General features: G+C 44.0%; 1 protein-coding gene and 1 long non-coding RNA gene across 3 annotated transcripts in view; one reads left to right on the top strand and one right to left on the bottom strand.

Annotated features, from left to right (window-relative positions):
- Window positions 1–2,878: 2,878 nt before the first annotated feature.
- Window positions 2,879–24,713, bottom strand: part of CCDC6 (coiled-coil domain containing 6) — a 105,281-nt gene continuing 83,446 nt past the window's right edge. Inside the window, exons 6-9 of the mRNA XM_045069909.1 lie at window positions 19,241–19,397; window positions 16,407–16,507; window positions 8,153–8,277; window positions 2,879–7,110 (exon numbers count right to left, since the gene is read on the bottom strand). Coding sequence (XP_044925844.1) covers window positions 6,916–7,110; window positions 8,153–8,277; window positions 16,407–16,507; window positions 19,241–19,397 — 578 coding nt within the window. The 3' untranslated portion in view covers window positions 2,879–6,915. The remainder of the gene's footprint in view (window positions 7,111–8,152; window positions 8,278–16,406; window positions 16,508–19,240; window positions 19,398–24,713) is intronic.
- Window positions 19,464–24,299, top strand: LOC123389124. 2 transcript variants are annotated; one of them, XR_006603653.1, is made up of 3 exons: window positions 19,464–19,862; window positions 22,721–22,804; window positions 23,591–24,299. It is a non-coding gene; the product is annotated as an uncharacterized LOC123389124 (long non-coding RNA). The 2 variants fall into 2 exon arrangements; XR_006603654.1 differs by lacking the exon at window positions 19,464–19,862 and adding an exon at window positions 21,116–21,755.

The following is a 24,713-nucleotide window of genomic DNA, read 5'->3' as shown; positions in this document are numbered from 1 at the left end:
CTGTGCATGTGACACACACTGTGTGTGTTGATCATTTCTCCAGAAAGCTGGAGGAAAAAGAGGTAAATAAAACACATTGCATTTCTCAACTCCTGGGAAATCCACCCCCCCCTTTTTTTCTGGAAAATTCACACCCCCCCCCTTTGTTTTCGTGCGAATTCCGGGCTAAACCAGCCAATGGTGACAGGTGTTGTACTCAGAGGCCACCAATGCGAGGCCCCCCAGCCTCTCAGCCGCCTAGTTTCACCACATCCATGAGGGGTCCCTTATGCCTCAGGCTTTTGAGAAAGCCTCTGGCACAACCCAGAAAATTCAAATGTGGGGGTGGTTCTCTCCCAGGGCACCTTTAGCCAACAGATGAAAGGAGTTGGTGAAGCCAAGTCCCTGCATTCCTGCCCTCTGGTGGGACAATTCTGAGGCACTTCTAAATGACTCCTCAGGGACACCCCACAAGGCCAACAGACTCACCTGCACACCGTTCAGTGGTCAACCTTTTTTTTTTTTAATTTTAAGATTTTTATTTATTTATTTGACAGACAGATCACAAGTAGGCAGAGAGGCAGGCAGAGAAAGAGGGGAGGAAGCAGGCTCCCCACTGAGCAGAGAGCCCGATGTTTTAAATTTCAGACATTAGTTTTTTTTTTTTTGTCTCTAGATGTTCAATCTGGGTCTATTTTATATTTTGTTTTTCTCGTCACGCTCACACCTTCTTCTGCGTTTTTGAACACATGGAGGAAGTTTTCTCATCGCTGTCTACTAATTCTGTCATCCATTTCACTTCTGAGTCTGGCTTTCTTTTTAAGAAGAAAAAAATTGGGGGGCCGCCTGGGTGGCTCGGTAGGTTGGGCGTCTGCCATTGGGTTGTGGTTTCGGGGTGCTGGGATGGAGCCCTGCATGGGGTTCCCTGCTCAGTGGCGAGTCTGTTTCTCCCTCTTCCTTTGCCCCTCCCCCTGCTCTTAAGTGTGTTCTCTCTCCAATAAATGGAGAAAATCTTTAAAAAAAATTTTTTTTTAATTAAAAAATTTTTTAAGTAATTAATAAGATTCCTTCTGGGGATAATTAGTAATCTTAAAGTTGCACTAAATCATGCATAGGGTATCAGAAAATACAATCTTCAGAAAAAGCTCTCGATGTATTTAGTTCAATAGCATTCATTGTAATATGGAATTAGGGATATCAGAAGTTTGAGGGTCAGGAATCCAATTTTCTGTTGTAATAAAAATTAGACACAAAACCTTAAAAATCAGACATGAAAAATTAGACACACACTGCCTTCTTCCTCTATTTCTAGAGAATGTTACGAAGTTTGGGTCTGGCTTAGATATCAGTGACTGAATACAACTATTTCTATGAGTTTTTAAGTTAAATAAACATTAAAACAAAGTCCCTGGGGTGCCTGGGTGGCTCTGTTGGTTAAAGTGTCTGCCTTTGGCCTGGGTCATGATCTCAGGGTCCTAGGCTCAAACATGCTCAGCTGGGAGCCTGATTCTCCCACTCTCTCTCCCTCTGCCCCTGCTTGTGCTCTCTTGCTCTCTCTCAAATAAATAAAACCTTCAAAAGAAAAAAAGACCCAGATTTACATAGAGTTTTATTTACATAAACACAAAATTTCCATCAACAGTTTCGATTTTAGGTAGACTTGGTGGACACACTGCCTCTAAAATGTATTAAAAGAAGAAAAGAAGTACACAGGTAGTGTAGACTTTACTTGTTGTTAAAGCACTTTGTTTCAATCTTGTTTTCATCACACTCTACCTGAAATTAAAATGGCTATCCCCAGGTTAGAACACTGAGGCTGGCCAAAGGGGCCAAGACTTGAATTCAGAGATCCTGGGCCATTACTTGGGCCACATTTTCCACTAAAACCTAGTAGCTGTCAGGAGTAGAGAGGCCTTGATCAAAAGCCAAACTAAAATCTTTCATTAGCCCATAGTGAACATGTAATCTGGCTTAAGCTGGAGTGAGGTCAAGGGTCAAAGTCCATTTAATGCTTTTATACAGAAAAGGGCCTAGATTCAACAACTGCCCCCATGAGACTGTATCAGAACCAGGTTCTTGAAGATGATGCTCCAAAGACAGATCCTGCTCAGTACCGTGCTCCTCCCCACCCAATGCTAAGGGCTTACGAAAGTGCAGCTGACCAACAATACAGCCCCCGAACATGCATAACACGTCTCCCCAAATACCCATTGTGTTTCTTCCCAAATGAACGCATGTGGGAGGAGTGTGTACCTTCCCGTGGAAGGGCTGCACTTGAGGCTTCCATCTCCCGGTTTCTCATTTTAGCAAGGCAGATAACCTGTCTCACAGGGAAGGAACTGGATTTCCAGATGGACTAAGGAGCCAGCTCATTTAAAGAGCTGGTACACAAATCTGGAAGATTCTGGAGCCGTGCTTCCTACAAAGGAGAGAGAGGGAAACCACAGAGATGGGCATCAAGCGTAAGCCCACAAACATAGTGGAGGTCAGACCCAAAGCCCAAGTATGTGTGTGCACAAGCGTGTGTATGCACATATGTGTAAACACGCACACTTGTTTATATGTAATATATTTTGGGAAATGTCAGTTTTCATAATCTCCTAGGTTTATGGTTTTAAATTGAAATACAACCCGGACTTGGAACAGTGCACAAATTATAAACATACGGCTCAGTGACTTTTCAAAAATTCAATACATCCAGGTAACGGGCACCCTGTTTATGAGACAGAACAGTCCTAGCCCCTTCTGCTACGTTTACTTTCTAAGTCCTTACATATACTTTCTAAGGCAGCCTGTAGGATTAGAATCAAAGTCAGATGCCCATCAGAAGCAACAGGGAAACAATGTTCAATTTTCTGACCCAAAGACCAGAAAGAGAGAGGTTTTAAGGCTCAAGAGGTGCATTTTAAAAAATTATCTTTATTTAGGTTTCTGATTCAGCACATGTATCAAAGACTAATCAACATAAAGAAGTAAATAAGACATTAATTGGAAGTCTTACATCTCTCTAAACTCTGACCAAGAATGTCAAGATTGCCACTATTACCAGAACTCCAACCTAGTCAAGTTGTAAACAAGCTAACCATGAACATACAGTGTGCACGGAGATGCAGAGGCAAAGACATGCTAGCACTTGGCTCTCCTCTCTTCCTTGTTGATGTCTTTCCACTTGACAGTCCACTTTTGCTTTCCATGCTGAGTTCCAAATAAAGGTCCAACGGCTCAGGGTCAACCTGATCCAAACCTCTTCCAGAGGAATGCGTTCTTAAACTGATGTGCCTGCAACTTTGTTTTTGCCAAGATGAAGTTCAGATCAAGATGTACACTACAATCTCGATGACGGTGCAGACCAAGTCAAGAAGTGAAGTTGAGCAGTAACCCGAGTTAAGGCATGAATGCACACATACACACACACACACACGGCGCCCACGCTATCCTGAACATAGGCTTCCTCCCACTGCCTCGGGAGAGGCACCCGGGGCCAGGCTGTTAACCACGATGCCAAGCATTCTGGAAAATGCTCCCCATAGTGTCATGCTAACAGCTGTGTGTGTGTTTAAGAAAAAGGTAGAAAAGAGAAAACAAGAAACCAGAAACGAAAACCTAAAAACCCCTTAATCTTACAATGGCTCTCGAGCATGGAACTCGTGTAGCAGCGTCAATGGCTGGCTCTTTAATAAATCTGGAAATAAAAGGTTGTTTTTACTATGTATTTCTTTGGTAGTTACCACTACAAAGTTTTCAGTGTTGGTTACCTATAAGACAAGTACTAGACAGAAGATCAAGTTACATAGAAACGATTCTTCCGTACTGGTAAGAAAAAGATTGTGCTCTCGAAGCACAAGTTACTACGCTTTTTCTTGCCTTATTGGGCTTCCTCTATAAGCAAGGCTTCGTGCAGGAGAAGTTCATGTCTACCTAACAGAGGGCGATACATAGTCTATTTTCCTACAATTGAACAGTTAACAAAAATTCACATTATCAATGATCTCTGGTCAAATCAGTTAGAAGCCAATTACCAAGGGACAGCAGCACTTGGTGCCAAAGCCACATTCTGGTCACACATTCATCCCATGGTTGTAGTCAGTATCTCAGGAGCTCAGAATTTAAAACTTCTTTCAATTAGCAAGGAGCAAGTTAAATTAAATCTTCCAATACTTCCACCATCTGCCAAATTTTTAGAATTCTGTCCAGAATGCCAGCACGCTTGATGAGAGAAAGCAGTTCAGAGCCCAGAGGTGTCAGGTTTTAGAGAAGTTAATTTGGTTTTATATAAAAGGCATGGTAATCTGGCAACAGAGTACTTATCCTATTAGCAGCACAGTGGTAGCCAAGGGTCTCTGTCCACAAGACAGGGAAAGGAAGCTCCTAGAAGCTCCTGGTGCGTCCGCCTGCCCTCGGGCCAGCTCCTGACTGGACAGAGGCCTTCAGGGAATCACTCCAGGGTGCCTCTGGGCTTGTGGGCCACAAGAATGGCAGGAACCATATTCAGCCCCCACTGAGAAGCACCCGTGGTAAGTCAGCTTCCCGTGGGTGAAGGGACTCCTGCCTCCATGGGCTGGGGTCTGAATCTGATGGGTCTCTGGCACGTGTACTGCCCGTGCGTGACGGGTGGCACCCGGGGTCAGAAACCACTTGAGAAGAACCTGAAACAGCATAAATTCTAAAGAGTAGTGTTTGTTCGATCCAAGTCTGAATGTCTGCAGGGAGGGGCAACTCATTTATGTCGACAAAGTGCTGTCTGAAGGAGCTGTGTTTTATTTTGAAATGAAATGACAAGTCTGGGGTAACCAGCACTCCATTTCTGCAAAGTCTGAAAGTCAAGAACCTGTTTCTAAAAGGCAATTGTCAGCAATGGTTTGCTCACACCAAGTGCTTTTTCATTCACCATATGGCAATGTCACGACTTTTGTGCTTTCGGGAGGTAACACTATTGGCAGGAAGCGAAGGGAAGCTTGTTGCGTTATGGACGATCTTGGCTGCGTGCAAGCCACTATCCGACAGCACTGAAAAAGAGTTTTGTAAACATAGACCGTACTTCTCCTATGAAAAAAAACAAGAACTGTACCATGAAGGCAAAATGGGTTTGCCTCCTCTCAGAATTCCTCGGAATGGCAATGTACCAGGAGGGGCAACAGGCTGTTGGTGAGGTCCCTGGGTTTGCCAGGACCCTGTCTGATCAAATTAAAAACCTAAAGCCTCAATAATGAAAGGCCACACTTCTTCCCCTTATTTGAGAACTGTACTATGATTATGTATATTACATACAGATTATAAATAAAATTTAGATCGACCAATTGGGGAGTTAGGGGTGGAAGCAGGAAGAGGTGAAAAATCCTATTGTTGCTTTTACTCTCAAGTTCTTAAAATGCTAATCAAACACTATTTTCCGACAAGACTTGCTTCATTCTGTAATTTTTAAATACGCATTCGAAGGCAAAAACGGAAGTTTCTATACTGTACACTATCAAATATCTACAATGTCACGGTTCCTTATTTTTAGGAGTGTGTTCAATAAAGAGCTAGCTATTAGAGATGGGTGTCACAAAACATGGACTCTTAAAAATTACTGATAAATTAATTTTCAGTTCTCTGATTATATCCAACAGATACACATTCTCATCATAAAATATACATTCTCTAGTAAGTTATTTTTGTCCACAGCATATATAAATATGCAAACACAGGTGGTAAAAATCACTTTACTACCAAAGTACAAAACAGTTACTGCTGAAAAGCAAAAATAACGATGTTGCAAGTATTAAGAAAAGAGTGACTCACAGTGTTCCACTTCCAAGTGAAACCAAACGATTTATTTGTGCTAAATGAATGGAAATGATGTATTCAGAGTATACTTGTTTGTACACCGCATTTGCTGATACTGGGCAGCACGAACGCTCGGGCTAAGGGGCTCCTTTCCGCTCACCTCTGGTCTTTTCTGCCAAGCAATAAAGGATTCTGTGGCCATTAGGCCATGATATTCCTATAATGTTCATTTCAAATAGTACTTTCTAATAGTATTTTGCACCTTTAAAATATTTGTTCAAACTCTATCTTAGGGGAACATGAAGAATGGAAAGGGGAAAATAGCTGTTTTTGTTACAATCACATTGCTTTCTGCAGCAGATATCCAAGAGTGTGTTCTAATCCGCCGTCAAAACCACTGGTGGGCAGGACAACATTTATTGACTCGTGTTGGAGGGCCCGTCTGGGTAGGTTAACACTAAAGATAAGCACACCTTAATATACACTAATTATCCATCCCACGTGTATGTGGAAAAGGTACAGCCATGTGACCCATTACTTTTAGTCTGTTTCACAAAAGAAATGGATGTTGACAGATACTGAAAGTAACCTATAAAAAGTGTATCTGTAGAAAGCTCTATTAAAGAGTATATTGTCTTGGGCACTGGTGCATCTAACTTTCCATTCTACACCGAAAGCTAGATTTTCAAAGGTCTGAACTGTAGTGCTGAATTATTGGTATGTTTGGTAAACACCATTATAATGGGGATGGGGAGGAGAGGTAACAGCTCAGTAATTTTCTGCAAATTCATGAAAAAAAAAAATATAAAAAAGATATCCCTTTTTATTTTACAAACCTAAAAGCCAGGAAAATGAAGCTCTGGGGCCAAGCAAAAATTGCACACTGCTGCTGAATTACCAAATATTGAATAGCAAATGTTCCAGCCAGGGAATGGACGTACATGTAGATTCAAGTAAAACACTGATGGAAAAAGTCGTCTGTTTAGTGTTGTAGACCCACAACACTGGCTGCGCTTCCGACAAACACTTACAACACAATTAATAGTGAAGCCTAGATAACCTCAGTGCAAATCAGTCAGATCCAAAAATGCCAGGGGAGGAAGCCTTTGGCGTTGAGTAGACGGCTCCGCTGTACGAGTCCCAACATGAGATGCGGACTAAGCACATGCATTAAGGCTGGGAGGAGGGGTGCGCCGGGTGTTGCGAAGGGGCGGGCTGCGAGGTGGCTGCTGACGGGGCCGCGGGCTGCATAGGAGGCGGAGGCGGAGGCGGAGGGGGCTGGACCGGGGTCTGTGTGTTGGGAGACGGAGGCGGCGTGGGCCGCTTGAATTTGTCAGGACTGTTGCTTCTCCGCGGTGAAGGCCTCTGTAGAGGGGACAGAAGAACAGGTCAGTCTGGGTCCAGAGGCTCATTTCTAACAGCCTGATAAGCCGGGGACGGTGAGAAAGGGGAGCGACAGAGACAAGAAACTAGAGAGCTCCTTGTCTACCCCTATTGGTTTCTGAACTACTAATGAAAACTTCAACAAGGTGGAATTTGCACCTATACCTTTGAAAAAGCCATACAAGATTACCCCAAAACGTGCACTGACCAAACTACTGGACTTGGTCCTTCGATGGGACAGTCCTAGAATTAAGAAACAGCTGTCTCATCCTCCGCTCTAATCTTTTCCGTCCACTGTATGTCCCCAGGTTCCTTCCACCACTCAGGTAAGTGGTCAACATCCTGAAAGATGCAGCTCAACCAAATGTGTCTTTTACATAAAACCCAGCAAACCAACAAAACCCAAAATCCAGATACCTCCTGCTTTCGTAGAATAAGAGGCTTTAAGGATTCCATTATCAGAAATACCCTCACTTCTCTCCTATTCTCAATCCCCTGTTAGCTACATTTCTGACTATTCTATTAGTCAACCTACTAACCAGCTCTAAAGAAAAAACTCCCCTGAGTGAAGTCTGAACCAAACACACTTAAGGCTCCTTCTAATTCCAGGAGAGAAAATTTGGAGTGAAACCAGAAATAAGGCTAGTTTCAAGAAAAATACTGAGTGAACTGTGAAGATGCGGACAATAAATATTTTAGACATTGTGGCAACCAGCAACTATTCGTTATGGCAAAGAGCTGGCCGGGGTTTAATTAAGGCACTGGCCAGAGTTCAAATTACATTTCACAAAGCGTCATTTTTCACAGAAAGTGAAGCTGAAGTTTTGTCTCCTGGGAAGGATTTTAGTTTCCAAACCAGAATTTGGCATCAAATTGATGGAAGTCACTATAGTTTGAAGGTGAACTGATGGTGGGAGGGAGAAGAAAGGGCAAGGTCTAAGGGCATCACCCCTGGTCTCTTGAGGAGGAGCTGCTGCCACCACCAACAGAGTCCAGTGCGGCTTCCTCCCCTCTGGATACTTACTGTGATGCCATGGGATGCTCCCATGTGCTGCACATGAAGACCCGGGGAATTGTAGTAAGACATTCCGGCTCTAGTCAGTGAAGTTGGTGGCGTGAAACCAACTGTGTGACTTGCGTATGATAGACCTGAAATATAACCATGGCAAGTATGATGTCAAACTCCACTCTCTGGTGTCTTTAACCATCCAGAAGACTTTAAAATGCAGAAGTTCTCAATCACCAACAAAAATGAACATAGATAAGACTGGTGAGCTCACCAAATGGTCTCCTAGATGAAAGGGAATGTAAAAGTCAAGTCCTAGAACAGAACAGAGAGCCCAGAAATAGGTCCACACATAAACAGTAAAGTAATCTTCAACAAAGGTGCCAAGAATACATAATGGGGAAAGGGCAGCCTCTTCAACAAACAGTACTGAGAAAAGTGGATATCCACATGCAAAAGAACATGGACCCCTGTCTTATACCCTATACAAAATCAACTCAAATGTAAGACCTAGAACTATAAGCTCTTCGAAGAAAACACAGAGAAACAGTTTCATGACATTGGTCTTAGCAATGATTTTTCAGATGTGACACAGTCACAAAAGCAGAAACTAGACAAATGGAAGTCTGTCAAACCCCAAAGCTTCCAAAGCAAGGGAAATAATCAACAAAAGGATAACCCAGGGAATATGAGAAAATATTTACAAACCATACATCAGATAAGGGATTAGTATTCAAAATACATAAGGAACTCCTCCTAAGGTTCAATAACAAATAACCCAATTAAAAAGTGGGCAAAGGACTTGAATAGACATGTCTCCAAAGACCTACAAATAGTCAACAGGCGTAAGAAAAGATGCTCAACATCATGCAACATAATCCAAAATAGCCAAGATGTATAAACCACCTAAACTGAACTCAACACCCAAAAAACCCCCCAAAAAATCCAGTCAAGAAATGGGCAGAAGACATGAACAGACATTTTTCCAAAGAAGACATACAAATGGCCAGCAGACACATGAAAAAAAGCTCAACATCACTCGGAATCAGGGAGATAAAAATCAAAACTACAATGATACCACCCCACGCTGGTCAGAATGGCTAAAACTGACAACTCAGGAAACAATGGACGTTGGCGAGAATATGGAGAAAGGAGAACCCTCTAACACTGTTCCTGGGAATGCAAACTGGGAATGTACTCTGGAAAACAGTATGGAGGTTCCTCAAGTTAAAAACAGAACTACACTACGACCCAGCAACTGCACTACTAGGTATTTACCCAACAGATACAAACATGGTGATTTGAAGGCGCACAGGGCACCCAAATGTTCATAACACCATTATCAACAGTAGTCAAACTATGGAAAGAGCCCAGATGTCCGTCAACAAATGAATAGATAAAAAGATGTGGTACACACACACACACACACACACACACACACACACACAAATATTACTAAGCCATCAAAAAGAATGAAATCTTGCCTTTTGCAACAATATGGATGGAACTAGAGGTTATCATGCTAAGTGAAATAAATCAGTCCACGAAAGACAAATACCATGATTTCATGCATATGTGGAATATGAGAAACAAAACAGATGAACATAGGGGAAGGGAAGGAAAAATAAGACAAAAACAGAGAAGGAGACAAACCATAAGAGACTCTAACTATAGGAAACATTGAGGGCTGCTGGAGAAGAGGTGAGTGGGGGGGATGGGAAAACAGGGATTAAGGAGGGCAATTGAAGTAATGAGCACAGTTCTTTAAGCTATTAAGGATACTTTTCTTTTGGATTCCATGGCTGAAACATGCAGCCACCAAGCCTAGCTTTATGTGTCATGTCCCAGAATTTGTCTGTGCCCTCAACATCTAAAGTCAAGAATTTATTTCATTTCTTGATTTGACTATCAAACAGTGCTTTCTATTTGGCACGTTCCCATTTCAATTGTGGATGTGGGGTTCCCATTTACAAAATGAAGGTTTGGAGTAAAGTCTAAGTCCAACTAAGTGGCTGTGTTTGTTTTGACCACAAGCACTTCATTCAGCTGGAGAAGGAAAGAAGAGGTTTTATTAATACAGCTCTGATGAATACAACCCTAATTCTGTTTCTTATGAAAGTGATGAAATTTAAGAGAAAGGGTATGAAAGTGGATTCTTATCCCAAGACAGAGAAGTTCATGATAATAAAAAAAGATGCAGCCTATTTTGAATTACAAGGTTAACTACTGATATGTTAAACATGAATCAAGAATCTTCAAAGACTCCCTACTGTCTACCTAAACTGAAGAAAAAAAAAAAAATTCTCTTCTCTGGCTATTATAAAGGCCTCTGCACTTGGCTCCAAACTATCTCTTATACTGTAGGTCAGTGGTTCTCAACACACAGTATTAAAACTCAGGCCCAAATCAAATGATATCAGAATCTATGGGAGCAGGGCCTCAGGGCAGCCCGTGGTAAGAACCATAGTGACCCCTACCACTCTTAATCCTGACCTCTACTTCAGTTCATACCATGCCCTTTGCCTGAGGTGGCTTCTCTGTACTTTCTCCCCTGTCAATCAGGACCTCAATCAGCCTCAAGAGGCAAACAGCCTAGACCCCAGAGCCGACAGCCATATTAGCTCTAGTTCTGCAACTTGGTGCTGAGTGACAGTGGACTTCAGATCCATCAACTGTAAAATGAGATTACTGAAGTGGCCTCACAAGGTTGCTGTGGGGATGAAATGAGTAAATGTCACAAAATGCTCAGAGTGCCTGGCCAACGATAGCCTCATTAAGCTTCGGCTCATGAAGCTCCTTTACAGCCCATCTCAAAAGTGCTCTAAGTTGGTAGCTCTCCCTCTTCTTTGAATTTGAATCTCTTCTTAAACTACTGAGATTTCTTTTCAATTACCACTTTTCATTTTGAAACCATTCACCACTTGCATGAAATTGCAAACACACTACAGGTTCCACCAAAGAGTTCTTCCAGAAGCACAGCACAGGATCAACGCCAGGAGACCGACACAGGTCCCCGACTAGTGACGAAGGCATAGGCTCGAGGTGGACTTCATCAGTGTTTACTGCACTGTTCCCATGTGTATGTGTGTACACAGCCCAAAGTTATCTGATCACATGGGCAGATTCGAGTAACTCTCATCACAACCAGCCGCAAAACTGCTCCATCACCACACACAAAAAAAGAACCCGAGTCAGTCTTTCCATATGTCACACCTTCCCTCTCACCCTGTGCCCCAGCAATGACTGACCCATTCCCTGTCACTATAATGTTGTCACTTTGAGAATGTTCTAGAAATGAAATAGTACAGTATATAACCCTCCATGGAGTGGATGTCCTGCAGTTCGGCTATTTCACTTTCTGCATGAAATTAGTACACTTGGCCTTGCAAAGTTTCTTAAAAAGAGTCTCTTGTATTTTCCCTTCCAGCCCCTTCCCCAGGCCCCGTGGTTGATGATAAGCTCTTAGAGGCCAGACCGTATCTTAGTACTTTTTGTTTTCCCTTAAGTTCTAATCATCATGCATCTGACCCTCTGGCCCACAAACACAATACAGGATGAGAATCCAAAAATCACTGGGTTGAAAATGCCAAACCCCAAACACCAGTCCACTAATAAATCAAGTAGTACGATTCTTCAAAGCTATTGCTACAATAAATTTCTCTTGCTCTCTAGAGAAAGGCATTAACTAAAGTGAAAATGGTAAGACTTGTTCTGCTGTCCACAAGCTCAAGGCTGCAACTTTAAAAAAGATGGTTAATGAAAAGCAATTCATGACAAAAATTCATGACAAAAACCACTCAGCAAAATGAAGCAAGTACAAAAGTGTCTAATCTGGTATGAAACCAACTATCTAAAGGAACATTGCAGGAGGAGAGGGTAGGAAAATGAAGCATCCGGAAACACTAAAATATTACCACCACTACCTTTGGATAGGAGGATTCTGTATGACTTTATTTCTGCTTCTACCCTTCTGACTGTCCCCAAATTCTCTTTATATCTTTTTGCCAGTGAAAAAAAATATAGAGCCAAACTAAAGACAGATACATTTTCTTCCTTTTAAGAGTTTTTATTTTAGATTATAATTTTAAGATATTTTAGTTCTGTAAGTTACACCTAAGACCATGGTCTTTGCAAAACTTTAACTACAGACACAATTTCCTCTTTAAATCTCCCTAATCCAGCTCCGTCCCAATGACTTCATCAGCACCGCTCTTGCAAGGTCAGTGGTGCTTCTGAGCTGCGGGCTGTGACAACCTTCTCCAGCCCTCATTGTACTTGACCCTGGAGAGCCTTGGACAAAGCTGACTCTCTTCTGGGTGAAAGGCATTGTCTTAACTTCAATGAGCTCATATTCCGATTTTCCTTCCAATTCTCAGTCTCCTTCGCCAGGTTTTCTTCCTATACTTGACCTCCAAATATCGCAGTTGCTTCAGGATCAGACAGGAGGGCTTTGCTCTGCTCCTTTTATCTACTAGGACGAGGCAACGTCTCACCTATTTCTGTGGTTTTCTTCAAAAATAAACTTTTAATTTTAGAATAGTGTTAGGTTTACAGAAAAGTGGCAAAAGTAATAAAGAGGATTCCTGTATGGTCCACGGTCAGATTCCCTTATTATTAACATCTTATGTGAGTATAATACATTTGTCGCAATAAATAAACCAAGGGGCGCCTGGGTGGCTCAGTTGGGTAAGCGTCTGCCTTCGGCTCAGGTCATGATCCGGGGTCCTGGGATCGAGTTCCCCATCGGGCTCCCTGCTCAGTGGGGAGCCTGCTTCTCCCTCTGCCTGTCACTCCCCCTGCTTGTGCTCTCTCTCTCTCTCTGACAAATAAATAAATAAAATCATAAAAAAACAAACAAAAAAAAAACAACTAATAAACCAATACTGATACGTTATTATTAACTCAGGTCCCTTTTTGTTCCAGGATCCCATTTGGATGCCACTTACTATTTCATCATCAGGCATCCTTAGGTACCTCTTGGCTGCGGCAGTTCCTCATTTTTTCTTGTTTCTGACGAGCTTATCACATTTGGGGTGTATCAGTCAGGTCTTATACAGACAGACTATCCCTCAGCTGCGATCTGTCTGATGTTTCCACATGGTTAGGCAGGGTTATGGATTTTTTGGAAGAAGTCCACAGAGGCGAAGTGCCATTTTCATCACATTGAGGGTACGTGCTACTGACAGGGCTCCCCATTGTTGACATGGACCCTGATGGCCTGGCTGAGGCCAGGTCTGTCAATTTCCTCCATTGTAAAGTTACTCTTTTAACCCTTTTCTACACTTCTCTTTGGAAGGAAGACCCTATGTCCTCTCACACTGACAGAATGAGGGGTTATTTCTACTTCCTTGAGAGCAGAGTATCCACGTAAGTTCTCTGGAATTCTTTCAAAGGACAGATCTGTCTCTTCTCCCTTCTTTATTTATTCCATTATTTATTTATATTCATATGAACTCACGGATATTTATCTTTTGTTTGGGTTATAATCTAACATGACATCATTTCTTCTGTTGCTCAGATTGTTCCAGCTTTGGCCTTTGGGAGCTCTTTTGGTTGGCACCTCTGTGGTGTCTTGCTGTTTTCTTAGCACTGCCTTACCCTGCAACATTCCCAGATTTCCCAGGTTCATCCTGTCCCCTGCCTGCTCTGTGCCCTAGAAAGAGCCATTTCTCAGAGAAGTTCCCAGTTCTCTTCACTGGAGAAGGGAATTAGAAACCAAGATCTGGGCAGTGGGTACACTCGGATGTGGCTAGTGGGGTGCAGACCCTCTTTTGAACTTCGTTTTTCCACATCTGTGATTTAGGCACATCAAAATAGGCTAATTGGAAGTATTAGCATCAAAATATGCTAATAGGCTGCTTAAAACAATGGACAACCTGAAAGGTTAACTGTTGACAAGTAACTCTCTCCTTGTGGTAACCCACACATGTAAGTCCACACATTATTAAGAGGAGGATCTTTGATAAGCTCTTGGAAATATGTCTTTCAATTCAACTGAAGGAGAACTTAAAGTATTTCAACAACTTGATGAAATGCAAGACTGCCAATGTTAATCAGAAACGGCAAGCGAAGGAACGAGCCAAAATGATTAAAATGGAAATGAAAACTATATATATAATATATATATATACACACACAACATAATTCCACTAAGAAAGTGATTAGATATTCTTAATACTGAGCACTTCCTCCAATAAAAACTGAATTGAAAAGCAAATTTGAAAATTCAGGTTTTGCTCATGTACTATGTATAGGACTATAAGGGACTAGATTAGGAGTAATTCTGCTGCCAAATAAGATAAAATCTACTTTGATGATATTATAGAACTTAAAATAAGACACAAATGTTCTTCTCACTTAGGCTGGCTGAAAGAAAAAAAAGAATCTGGTGTTACTTATTTCTTAGTTTAAGGAAAAGCAAACAGGTTGTCTAACAGGCAAGTCCCCGATACAGGGACAGGGACAGTGAGAGTTCAAATTATGTACACAGAGTAAGATATTTTTGTAGAATACCTGTAACAAGAGAAGTTAATATTCCCAACCAAGGTCTGACTTTTGCTTTTTCTCTATTCAAAGACCTCAACATTAGACTTAATGAATTGGAAAACAGATGCCTCTAAGGACCTCTTTAGGTTTAGATAAATCAAACAGAAAGCTAAATAAATTATACTGAATATGAATCAGTACCATCATCTCCATATTGCTTCTTCCTAATGCATGCCTTCCTTTACATCAATAATTCAGAAGGCAAAGAAGACTTTATCATGGTAATGGACCCTGAGTGCTATTTGGGGGAAACTGAGGCAGCAGGGAAAGGGAGCTTTCAGAGAGATGTAAAGGCCACCAGAGAATGGGAGACACAGATGTAAGAGCATCCTTGGGGCAAGAACAAGGGGAGATGATCATGTACTGATCCAGGATGTGAAGCCCTTTCGGTTTGCAAACAGCTCTTTACCCTGCCTGAACTGGATAGAAGTTGCCCTGCTTTGTGCTGGGCTCTTTTGATTTCTCCTCTTAGAAAAAAAGAAAGAACGGTCACAGCAGCATAGCACCGGGAAGGACCCTAACCTCGGTGTGTCTGTGGCAACGTGCACTGCCGGGGCATTTCCCCTTGGCCCCCTGAAGGGTCTTCCGCACTTTCCACAGTTCCAACAGCCCAAGTGAGAGGGTCCCCAACACTCAGCTGTTCTACTCTCCAAAACCACAGAGCCTTTCCTGCCACCATCCCTCCAAGCAGGCACCTTGCTTTATTCTGCTGTGAAATTCTCACACTCACTCACACACACACACACACACACACACACACACACTTTCTTTCTCTCTCTCTCTCTCTCTCGCCAGCTCTGTTTAAAATCTGTTTACCAGCAAGCACAAAAAACTCAGACTTGTCCCTTCAGTCACAAGATGCGAACCTTTGGCTCGCTACCTTTTCTTTTCCTCCCTCCATTCCCCTCGCTAGTCCCCCGCCCCTGCTTCCTCTTTCTTCCTTGCTGGATCATTTACTTGCCCTCCTGGCCTGAAAGCCCCATGCTGTGCTGGTTCTGAGCCAGAGACCCTGGGGGGGAGGGGAGGGAGCTTTCAGGGTCAGATGAAGACAAGCACGCCTTTGAGGGAAAGGCTTGAAGACCCAAGCCAGATGCAGGAGCAAAGCCAAAAGCGAGGCCAACTCCTTCTTGCAGGGCCTGCCTACTAGGCCCCAGTCCTGCTCACCAGTCGTCACCAGGAATGTCAGGGGGCAGCTTGTGCTGCAAAGAACCCAAGCTTGGGAAGCAAGAACCGGTCCACCTTGCCCCCTTCCTCGACCTGTGACCAGAGCCACTTAACTTCTGAATCACTGCTTCCTCAGTGGGGAAGATGATGCCTACGTTAATTATTCTGACGGCAAAAATGAAAAGATGTATGTAAAACCTAATAACAGAACCCACAGGAGATGGGTTACGATCCATCTGAGACATCTGTCCAAGGCTTTGTCAATCCACTGGAACTTAAAATCAGTCAGAGACAGTCTTTTTAAAAAGAATCTTTGGAGTTAAATTCCTTTTCAACAACAACAAAAAAATTAAAAACACCAGCTGGCACTGTAACATTTACGCCTAAAAATTTTAGGCTAAAACTCAGGCTTAATGGTGATTTGTTTTTGATGTATCTGAAAAACACATGACTGTTCTTCCTCTGCTTACAAGATTTTTATATGCTAAAAGGGAACACATCCGGGGAGGCTTATTAAATGTACCAGAGATCACTCACAGGGTAACTGAGACCGTGTACTCACCGGGTGATATGGGCCTGCTTGAACTCGGAGACGGTGTGTAAGGGATCGGGCTGGACACAGTGCGAGGTCTTAATCCTTGGGCAGACATCTCATTAAAATACCTAAGAGGAAAGGGGGGAAGTATCAGAATTGCGTGCATTTCAATAGTTCCTAAGGGAGCTCCTATGAGATAATGTTCGGGGTTCAAATCTTGAGGTCAAACCCCCGGGTATTTGGAGAGTGATACTATAAGCTAGGAGACTCCGGGGTCACAAAGCTCCACTGCTTGGCAAGCCCCTCTTCCCAGGGGTACAGGTTAGGGAAATCTGGAATATCCTAGCTCCAGGGGGAGGCCTCCTAACAGAACTGTGTTGTACGACAGAGAGGGCTGGGCTTTTCTTCATCACACGACAGCTATGTAGAAATCTACCTCCACTGTGCTGAAGATTAGACACATCCATGTTTTGATGGCTATATTTAAACTGTTATTTGAGCCGCAAACCCACTCAAGCCCTCTAAGATTTATGTCATCAAATTAAAGCATACAGGTAATGGGAAAAAATAAATTAATTTAAGAGGTAAAAACAAATCGCAAAAATTAAAATTAAAATTAAAGCTTAAAGCTTAAAGGTCACGGTATTCCCGCAAACTGGAGGTCAATCATTTATGAGGTAAGCCTGGCTTAGCGAACAGCCAAAGACCCAGCACTCCACACCTACGGGAGTCGCACTTGGCCACGCCATGCTGGCTCAGACTTCTTCCTGGACGTGGAAGTCACACCAGACCTGAGGAACCTCAGGCCTGATGGTCAGGAATGTCAGCCTTCATTCTGTGAATGAGCACAGAACGCTGACAAGCAGAAATCTCTGCTCAAGAGTCTTCCCCATCAGCTACCCTCCACAGGCCTTGCAGCCAAAGGAAGCGCCGCGCGTGCAAGCCGCTCTGTCCCGGGGAATATCACAGCCCCAAAGGTCCTCCGGCAGTTTGCAAGAACGTTACCAAGGCTACTTCCATTCTGGGCCATTTGGCTCACAGAAAACCAGGCTCCCCAACCTGCCACAAAGCTCTCAGCCAGACAGCCACCTGCAACCTCTGCCTGCCCTCTTGAACAGCCCAGCACAGTGGCCCCAGGTACTGACTCTACCCAACTCCCGCAGGCAGCGAAGACCACCTCTTGCTCCTTAAGAAATAAACACATTTTAGACAACTTAAGTTTCCAACTATTTTCTTTCTCCCCAAGGAGACATCACCATTCCTAACAGGGAGAGGAGAAATCTCAGTTGGGCAGCAGTACTCTAGCTGGGATAATGTGACCTACGAAAGATAAGGCAAATCTTCTGGAGTCGATACCAGTTCTGGAAAATATCTATATATCTATCTATCTGGAAGCCTGAAGTAGCTCCAGTATTTTCACCACGGTTGGAAGATACTGTCCCTCAGAGTGCGTCCTTCAAAACCAAGTACAGGGCATTGTGTACTGTTAATAACTGGTCCACTCCGTGTCTTAAGGTAGTTAATAAAATAGTTATCTGGTATTCAAGCTTATGTTTTTAGTCAAATGACTGTCAGAGGCCAAGGATTTCAGAGAGAAGGGAACATGTCAGAAAGAAATCAGTGAAATTCAAGGTCAGGATAACAGTTTTATGATATAAACTTTTGAGAAAGAATCATCTTTCCAAATGAGGACGCACACAGATATTTTAAATATAACCCATTATTCTGTTTTTATAAGTTTTTTGTTATAAAAATACAGACCTTCATTATAGAAAATCTCAGGTTTTTCTTAAAATGATAATACCACTATCTATATAGCAAGTTGATCAAAAGTTTATTAATAACTCTCTAGAGCTATCCATGGAAAGAGAAAGGAAGTGATTTTGATGTGTTTTGGTGTCGACAAGTCAAGATGATTCATCATGGTCATCTGCAGACTCTGCTCTCATCTGACTGCCCAGTCCTGTTGAAGGGAACGCTCAAGGAGGCTCGGTCTTACCCCTCACTCTTACCCCTCACTCTGACACCAACACATAAGGCTAAGGCAACCCTGATCCAGAACACAGAATTTCCCTGCAGAAATGATCTGGTTCAGAGAAAGCACAATTTCCCAAATGCTGGATTTCTCTGATGATTGAATAATTTTAGTTTTTTCAAGTTGGATTTGCTGCTGATTCTAACAATCGCCTCAGTCCCAAGTACAAGGGGTCTGTGGGAGTTGGGGGTGGGGGGGAAAGACTGTGGATGGGACAAATGCTGGGGCCATTTCCTCTAGTCAACCACAGATGACCCTCTTACTTCAGCCCATTTCTCAGTGGGACAATGAGAGGGCTTGACACAGACTCTTGAGCAGAGACAGGGGACGCACTGGTTTTGGTTTTTTAAAGTAGCTCCAACAAGGCCCAGAAGTTTCCAAGTTGTTAAGGCAAGGCCTCTCCTTTCAGCAACCCCCACCTGCCTCCTGCTGATCCTTCCACCCAGGCACAGTGCGTTACCTCAGGCCGCAGAAGCCTGCTCATCCACATCCGGGCGTAAGACGCTCCCGTCCTTTAAACAAACACAGGGCAGGAGGAGACAAACCCAGCAACTAGGCAGACTCTGTCTCTCTATACGTAACCCCCATTTCTCTCTCGACCACGTAATTTTGGAAAGGCAAGTTCTCGGTCTTTTTGTGTTTCAGGAAAACGGTCCCCTCCTCCCTTTCCCCAGGCTCAGCCCCGGCTGTCACGCGCCGCTGTCTGTCACCACCACGCAGAAGCGTGGGGGCCGCCTCCTTCCACATCTGACCGGATGTGAAGGGAGACCCCCTGGAGCCTGGTTTGGTCTGGCTTCCTCACGAGGCAGGGAAGACGCGCGCGCACCTTTCGTCGTCCATTTCCAGGCTGGACTCGCTCTCGGAGAGCTGCCGGCACAGGGCTTCCCTCCGCTCCATCTCCCGCTGCAGCTTCCTCTGCAGCCGCAGATTCTCCTCCCGCATGTGGCGCTCCTCCTCCAGGTACTGGGCCATTTTCTCAGAATCTGTAAGGCCAGAATTCTCCATTCAGCCGTGTTCCGTGCGGTCACACTCACACCTGAGCTAAGAACACTGCGGTCAGGTTCCCGTGCCGCAAAGAATCGCGCTCCCTCTCCCACATGAAGGGGATCTGGACTTATAGATCACCCCCACGGACCCCAGTTCCCCAACAAGCTGCATGTACAAGAAATGTAAGAAGTGCCATGGCACTGGGAGGTTAGGTATTTTCACGCCCACTTGGGTGCCTTCTACAGTGAAGCCTGGGGAAGAGGAAATGGTGCAGTGGCAGCACCGGGAGCCTTCCCCGCTGCTGGAGCCCACAGGGGCGGGGGCCCAGCCAGGGCAACCAGCTCAGCCCTGGGTTCCCCTCAGGGAGGCACCAGCTCTGCTGCTCCTCAGCTCCAGACACAGAGGGAGCCCATCACACCCGCCAGCACGCCGGGAAAGACCGCTGCACTAGAACCCACTTGGTAAGTCAGAATTCTGTTTATGAAAATAGGAACAGACACAGTAAACAACTGGAGGTGAGTATGTCAGGTGGAATTTCTGGTGTGTCTGTGAGACTGTTTTCCTGACCCAGGCCCAGCCTCTCTGAGGTTCCTCAGGCACCACCCTGTGTGATAAGGACACAGCAACAATACTGGTTTCCTAGCCCAGAGCTGATTCGTCCCAGCATGAGACACTGGAAGTGGCGAAGCCCCTTGTTTTGACTCTACAGGAATCTGAAATTTGGGGCTGCCATCTTCATAAGGTTCTAGAATCTCCTTGTGCCAAGTTCCATGGAGCTTTCACCAGCCCTGCCCTCCTGAGGGGACTCTGTGCCGGATTGTGGGGTACCTGCCAGCACCATTCCAGTGAATGGTAAAACCTGTCCCCACCTCTGACAGAATATGTGAAGTCACCAAAATAATATCGATATACAATTCAGTATCAGCCCATCATCTTGCTTCCTTCCTTTTCCCTCCTCTCAGCCAATGAACTTGGGAAAAGTAAACTCTCCATCTACTTCTCTTTTGTGAAAAATAGCTACGAACCCAAGAGCGGTCACAATCATGTTTAAGAGAGCCCCACAGGTTACTGCTCCGTATTATTAGCCCACTCCAAATTCTTTCAAGGAAGGAGGAGTGAGAGTTCCACACTAATCATTTCTTTCCCACAAATTGACCCTACTTCGACTCCTAAATCTATCCAATTAGTTTCAGTTTTAAGCACCTCTATGAAGGTCTGGTGTTTTAGCAAATAATGACTTTTGATGGTAGGAATTCCATGATTTCCAAGACAGCATCATTACAGAAACTATAAAAGCTCTTGAATATCCTTACTTTAGAAATTCAAATAAAAATGCCAAAAACACTAAGTTATTAAACACTATTATGTGCACTAAACACTAAATCCCTCAGTTGTTTTCAATATAACCAGAAACCCTGCTGTCTAATCCAGATGCAAAAATCTCTTTAATTGAAGGCAAGCTGGGAAAATATTTACAAAGTACACGTTTAATATAAACGATTTAAATTATTTCATCCCAAATACGCAAGCCGGCAGAATTTTTTCACTAGCTCAACAGGAAGCACTAGATTGGGCCCTTGGAGTATTACTGTTTCTAGAATAAGAGGGGTGGCTGTTGGAGCAAGCTGCCTTTCTTTTCCATAAATAGGAAAGTTTCAGAGAACTGAGGATTTATGAGGCTTCAAGAATAATCATTTAAGAGGAAACACTGTCTTTGTCTTTCAGATGCAACCCTTCAGCATCTGGGGATATCAGCAGGGGGATCCTTAAGCAATAATCTATACACAAGACCATCAGTCAGCAGGAGTGATGGCTGGGGGACTTTCCTGGCACCTGGGCAATTAACCCAGAAGCCAGAGGACAGAGAAGGCACCAGGCCCATCACCTCTGGGTGGCACAGACCAGCCTCAGATGCTGACACCATGGTATGCCTTGGGTGCCCTCTGCTGGCACATCACCACACCTGACTTCAAGACTGGATTTACTCCATTGAGTCACCCTGTCTGTCACCTTTTCTCACACAGAGCTCCCTAAGACTTAGGGGCCACAGCTGATGCTTCCACCATCTTTAGCCATCTTGCAACACTCAAAGATGACATCAACAGAGGATGACTTCACAGACTCCAAACAGCTGGGTCTCCTATGATCCAAAAGTGGCCTGTACATTTTATATCCCCTTTCAAGTTTATGGTTAGAAAATGCTGGTGCCCAGGCCGCTCCACAAACAGATCAGAACCCTGTGGGCGAAGCCTCTCCACCACTGTACTGAACAGTCCCCAAGGGATTCTTATGTTCATCCTGAGCTGAGACCCACAGGGAGACAAGTCCAAGTTCTGACACAGCAGACCTGGAGGGTGAGGAGCCAAGAACCCAGCAGCAGCCCAGGGAGGCAGGCTACCTGACCTCGGTCACTAACTCATCCTCTAAACCAATCCAGACCAGCTGTGAGCCAGCCCGTTGCCACGTGTCCCTCCTTACATTTAGCCTTCTCTGCCTTCACAAAATCAAAATGGCACTTATGGATGCCTCTGTCCGCATCGGCAGGCTCTTCAAATACCAGATATTGCCACAGGAACAAAGTAAAGGGAATGAAAAATTCTTCCTCAATTTCTTCTAAAGGTTTTGTCTGGGGCACAAGAAAGAAAAATGTAAGCCGGTGGCACAAAAAGACCTCTGTCTGTCCGGCAAACCAAAAACTCAAAAAATACCCTAACATATCTATTATTTGAGAACTCGCTGATTCGTTTTCATAAAATGTATTATCATGGTTCTCAACTCAAGGGTACACATCAGAATTCCTTGTATTAAAAAAAGATGGAGGGCTGGTTTCTACTAGCATGAGCCCAGAAACTATGAGGTTAGACAGAATAACAGACCCCCAAAGATGTCCACATCCTAATTCCTGAGGTCCGTGACGATGTTACTTTAGGCGGCAAAAGGGACTTTGCAGATAGGATTAAGTTAAGGATCCTGAGATGGGAACTTATCCTGGATTATCTGGCTGGACAAACGTCAGGCCAGCGTTTCGTAAAAGGAGGCAGGGGGTCAGACTGAAAAGGTGCCATGGGTGCAGGCAGGAATGCTGCTCAGGCAGGGAAGGGGCTCTGAGCCACAACACGCAGGCAGCCTCTGAATGCTGGAAAAAGCAAGGAAACAGAGTCTCCCTTAGGGCCTTTTACAAGAAACCAGACCTGCTGACACCTTGATTTTAGGCCACCGAGACCTATTCTAGACCGCAGACCTTCAGAACTGCCTTAAGCAACTAAGGCTGTGGTCATTTATTATGGCAACAAGAGGAAATGAACACCATTTCTTACAGGTTCCAAGGATGATCCTGAGTCACCAACCCAGATCCACTACCGGACTAGAACTTGCAATGAACTTTAGAGAAGGAAACAGAAAGGTAACTATCACCGAAAATTTAAATGCATAGTCACTGGACTCTGTAATTCCACTTCTAGAGTTTATCCCTTCAGTGTTCTTGCTCGGGTGTCAAATGTGGGGACACAGATGTTCACTGTGGTTGCAGCATGACAACCAGAAAGGGCCCGTTGACACAGGACATATAGCATCATGGGCGATGCCTTCTAAGACTCCCAGTGGGTGCCCAAAACTAAGGATGACCCCAAACCCTGAAGATACTATGTATTTTCCTAAATATACACACTATGACAAAGTTTAATTTTTTAAATCGGGCACAGGAAGAGGTTAACAAAGTAATAATAAACTAGAACAATTTTAACAATATAGGATACTATATGTTATATGAAGTGGTCCCAGTCTCTCTTGTGGGGGACCCAGGGCAGGCCACTCCACGATGGGCCACTTTGGCAGGAACAGTATTTTGAGGTAAAGCAATCTACACCCATCAGATTCAGGAAAAGCTCTTTATTGCTCCCCAACTGCCTGCCTTTATCAGGAAGAGAATTACCACTACAGATTCTTCTTTATCTACAAAACTTATCCACATAATAGGGCAACCTTTGTTTTCTAAGCATTTCCTCTCACCTTCCTGCTAAGGGTCTGTCTCCCTTTGTACTGTCAGCACACCACCCCTCTCTTTAGCTCAGGTTAGCTTCCCAGTGCCTGACTGTCCTTGGAATTTCCACATCTGTGTGGAGTCCCCGTACATATGCTATTAGATTTGATTTTCTCCTGTTAATCTGTCTCATTTCAATTCGATTCGTAGTCCAGCTAGAAGAACCTTGAAGGGCAGAGAAAGGTCTTCCTCCCCAACACTCTCAAAACATCCTGCCTGGCTGTACTTGCCCTCCTCGTGATGATGTGACATGACACGATGCCTATGTGAGGAGATGAAGTGAGGGGAATGACACAGGCATTGGGACACATCATCAAGCTTCTACTGCTCTTCTGAGCGTAAGGCAGGAGGGTCACCTGCCTCCCGACTGGGCTGACACTATGGAAAGTGAAGCTGTGTAGGTAAGAAGGCAGTGGCGTATCCCCAGAACCAAATACGAACCAGCCTTTTAGAAAGGGAATCAGAGAGCTCTCTACATGTATTGGCAAGGAAAAACTTGCAAGATACAGTAAGGAAAAATAGATAAATACAAAAGAGAGTGCTCGCTGTGCTGCTTTTAGTATAAAGTAAGTTTATCCAGACACATACATGTATCTGGAAGAAAAGATAAAAAAGTGTCTAACCACGAGACATGGGCGGCTGGGGTCAGGGGCGAGAGGGAGAGCCCCTCCTCCCCTGCGCACCCAGCTTGGCACTGTCCGTTCAAACGCCTCTGAGCAGCCTGCACAAGGAAACGGGGAAAACCCAAGCAAATGCACAGTGACCTCATCAAGTGTTCAGAAATCTAGTTCCCCTGATTTCCAACTCAACAACTGGACATTTTCCCAATCCGTAAGGATACATTTTTTTTTTTTTAAGATTTTTTCTTTATTTATCTGACAGAGATCACAAGTAGGCAGAGAGGCAGGCAGAGAGAGAGGAGGAAGCAGGCTCCCTGCAGCGCAGAGAGCCCGATGTGGGGCTCGATCCCAGGACCCTGGGATCATGACCTGAGCCGAAGGCAGAGGCTTAACCCACTGAGCCACCCAGGTGCCCCCGTAAGGATACATTTTTAAAGCATTTATTCTTCAAATGCGAAAATGTTAGCTGACACTAAAATTTAGTAAGGATGATACATGCTCTGGTCTCTGCCTTTGTTCCCTGAAAGTACATTTGTGAACACAGGGAGAAGCATAAAAATAATACCCCGATTCTGGACCCTCCCACAATTATTTGATTTTCTAGAAGTACTTGAGACTATTTGCCTGTCCTACTGCAATATTTTCAAAAATAA

The sequence above is a fragment of the Mustela putorius genome, unplaced genomic scaffold (assembly GCF_011764305.1).
Source record: "Mustela putorius furo isolate JIRA1106 unplaced genomic scaffold, ASM1176430v1.1 tig00003949_pilon_pilon_pilon, whole genome shotgun sequence".
NCBI lineage: Eukaryota > Metazoa > Chordata > Mammalia > Carnivora > Mustelidae > Mustela > Mustela putorius.
Note: the sequence above shows the minus strand (reverse complement) of the source record. Positions and strands in the feature narration are given on the sequence as shown.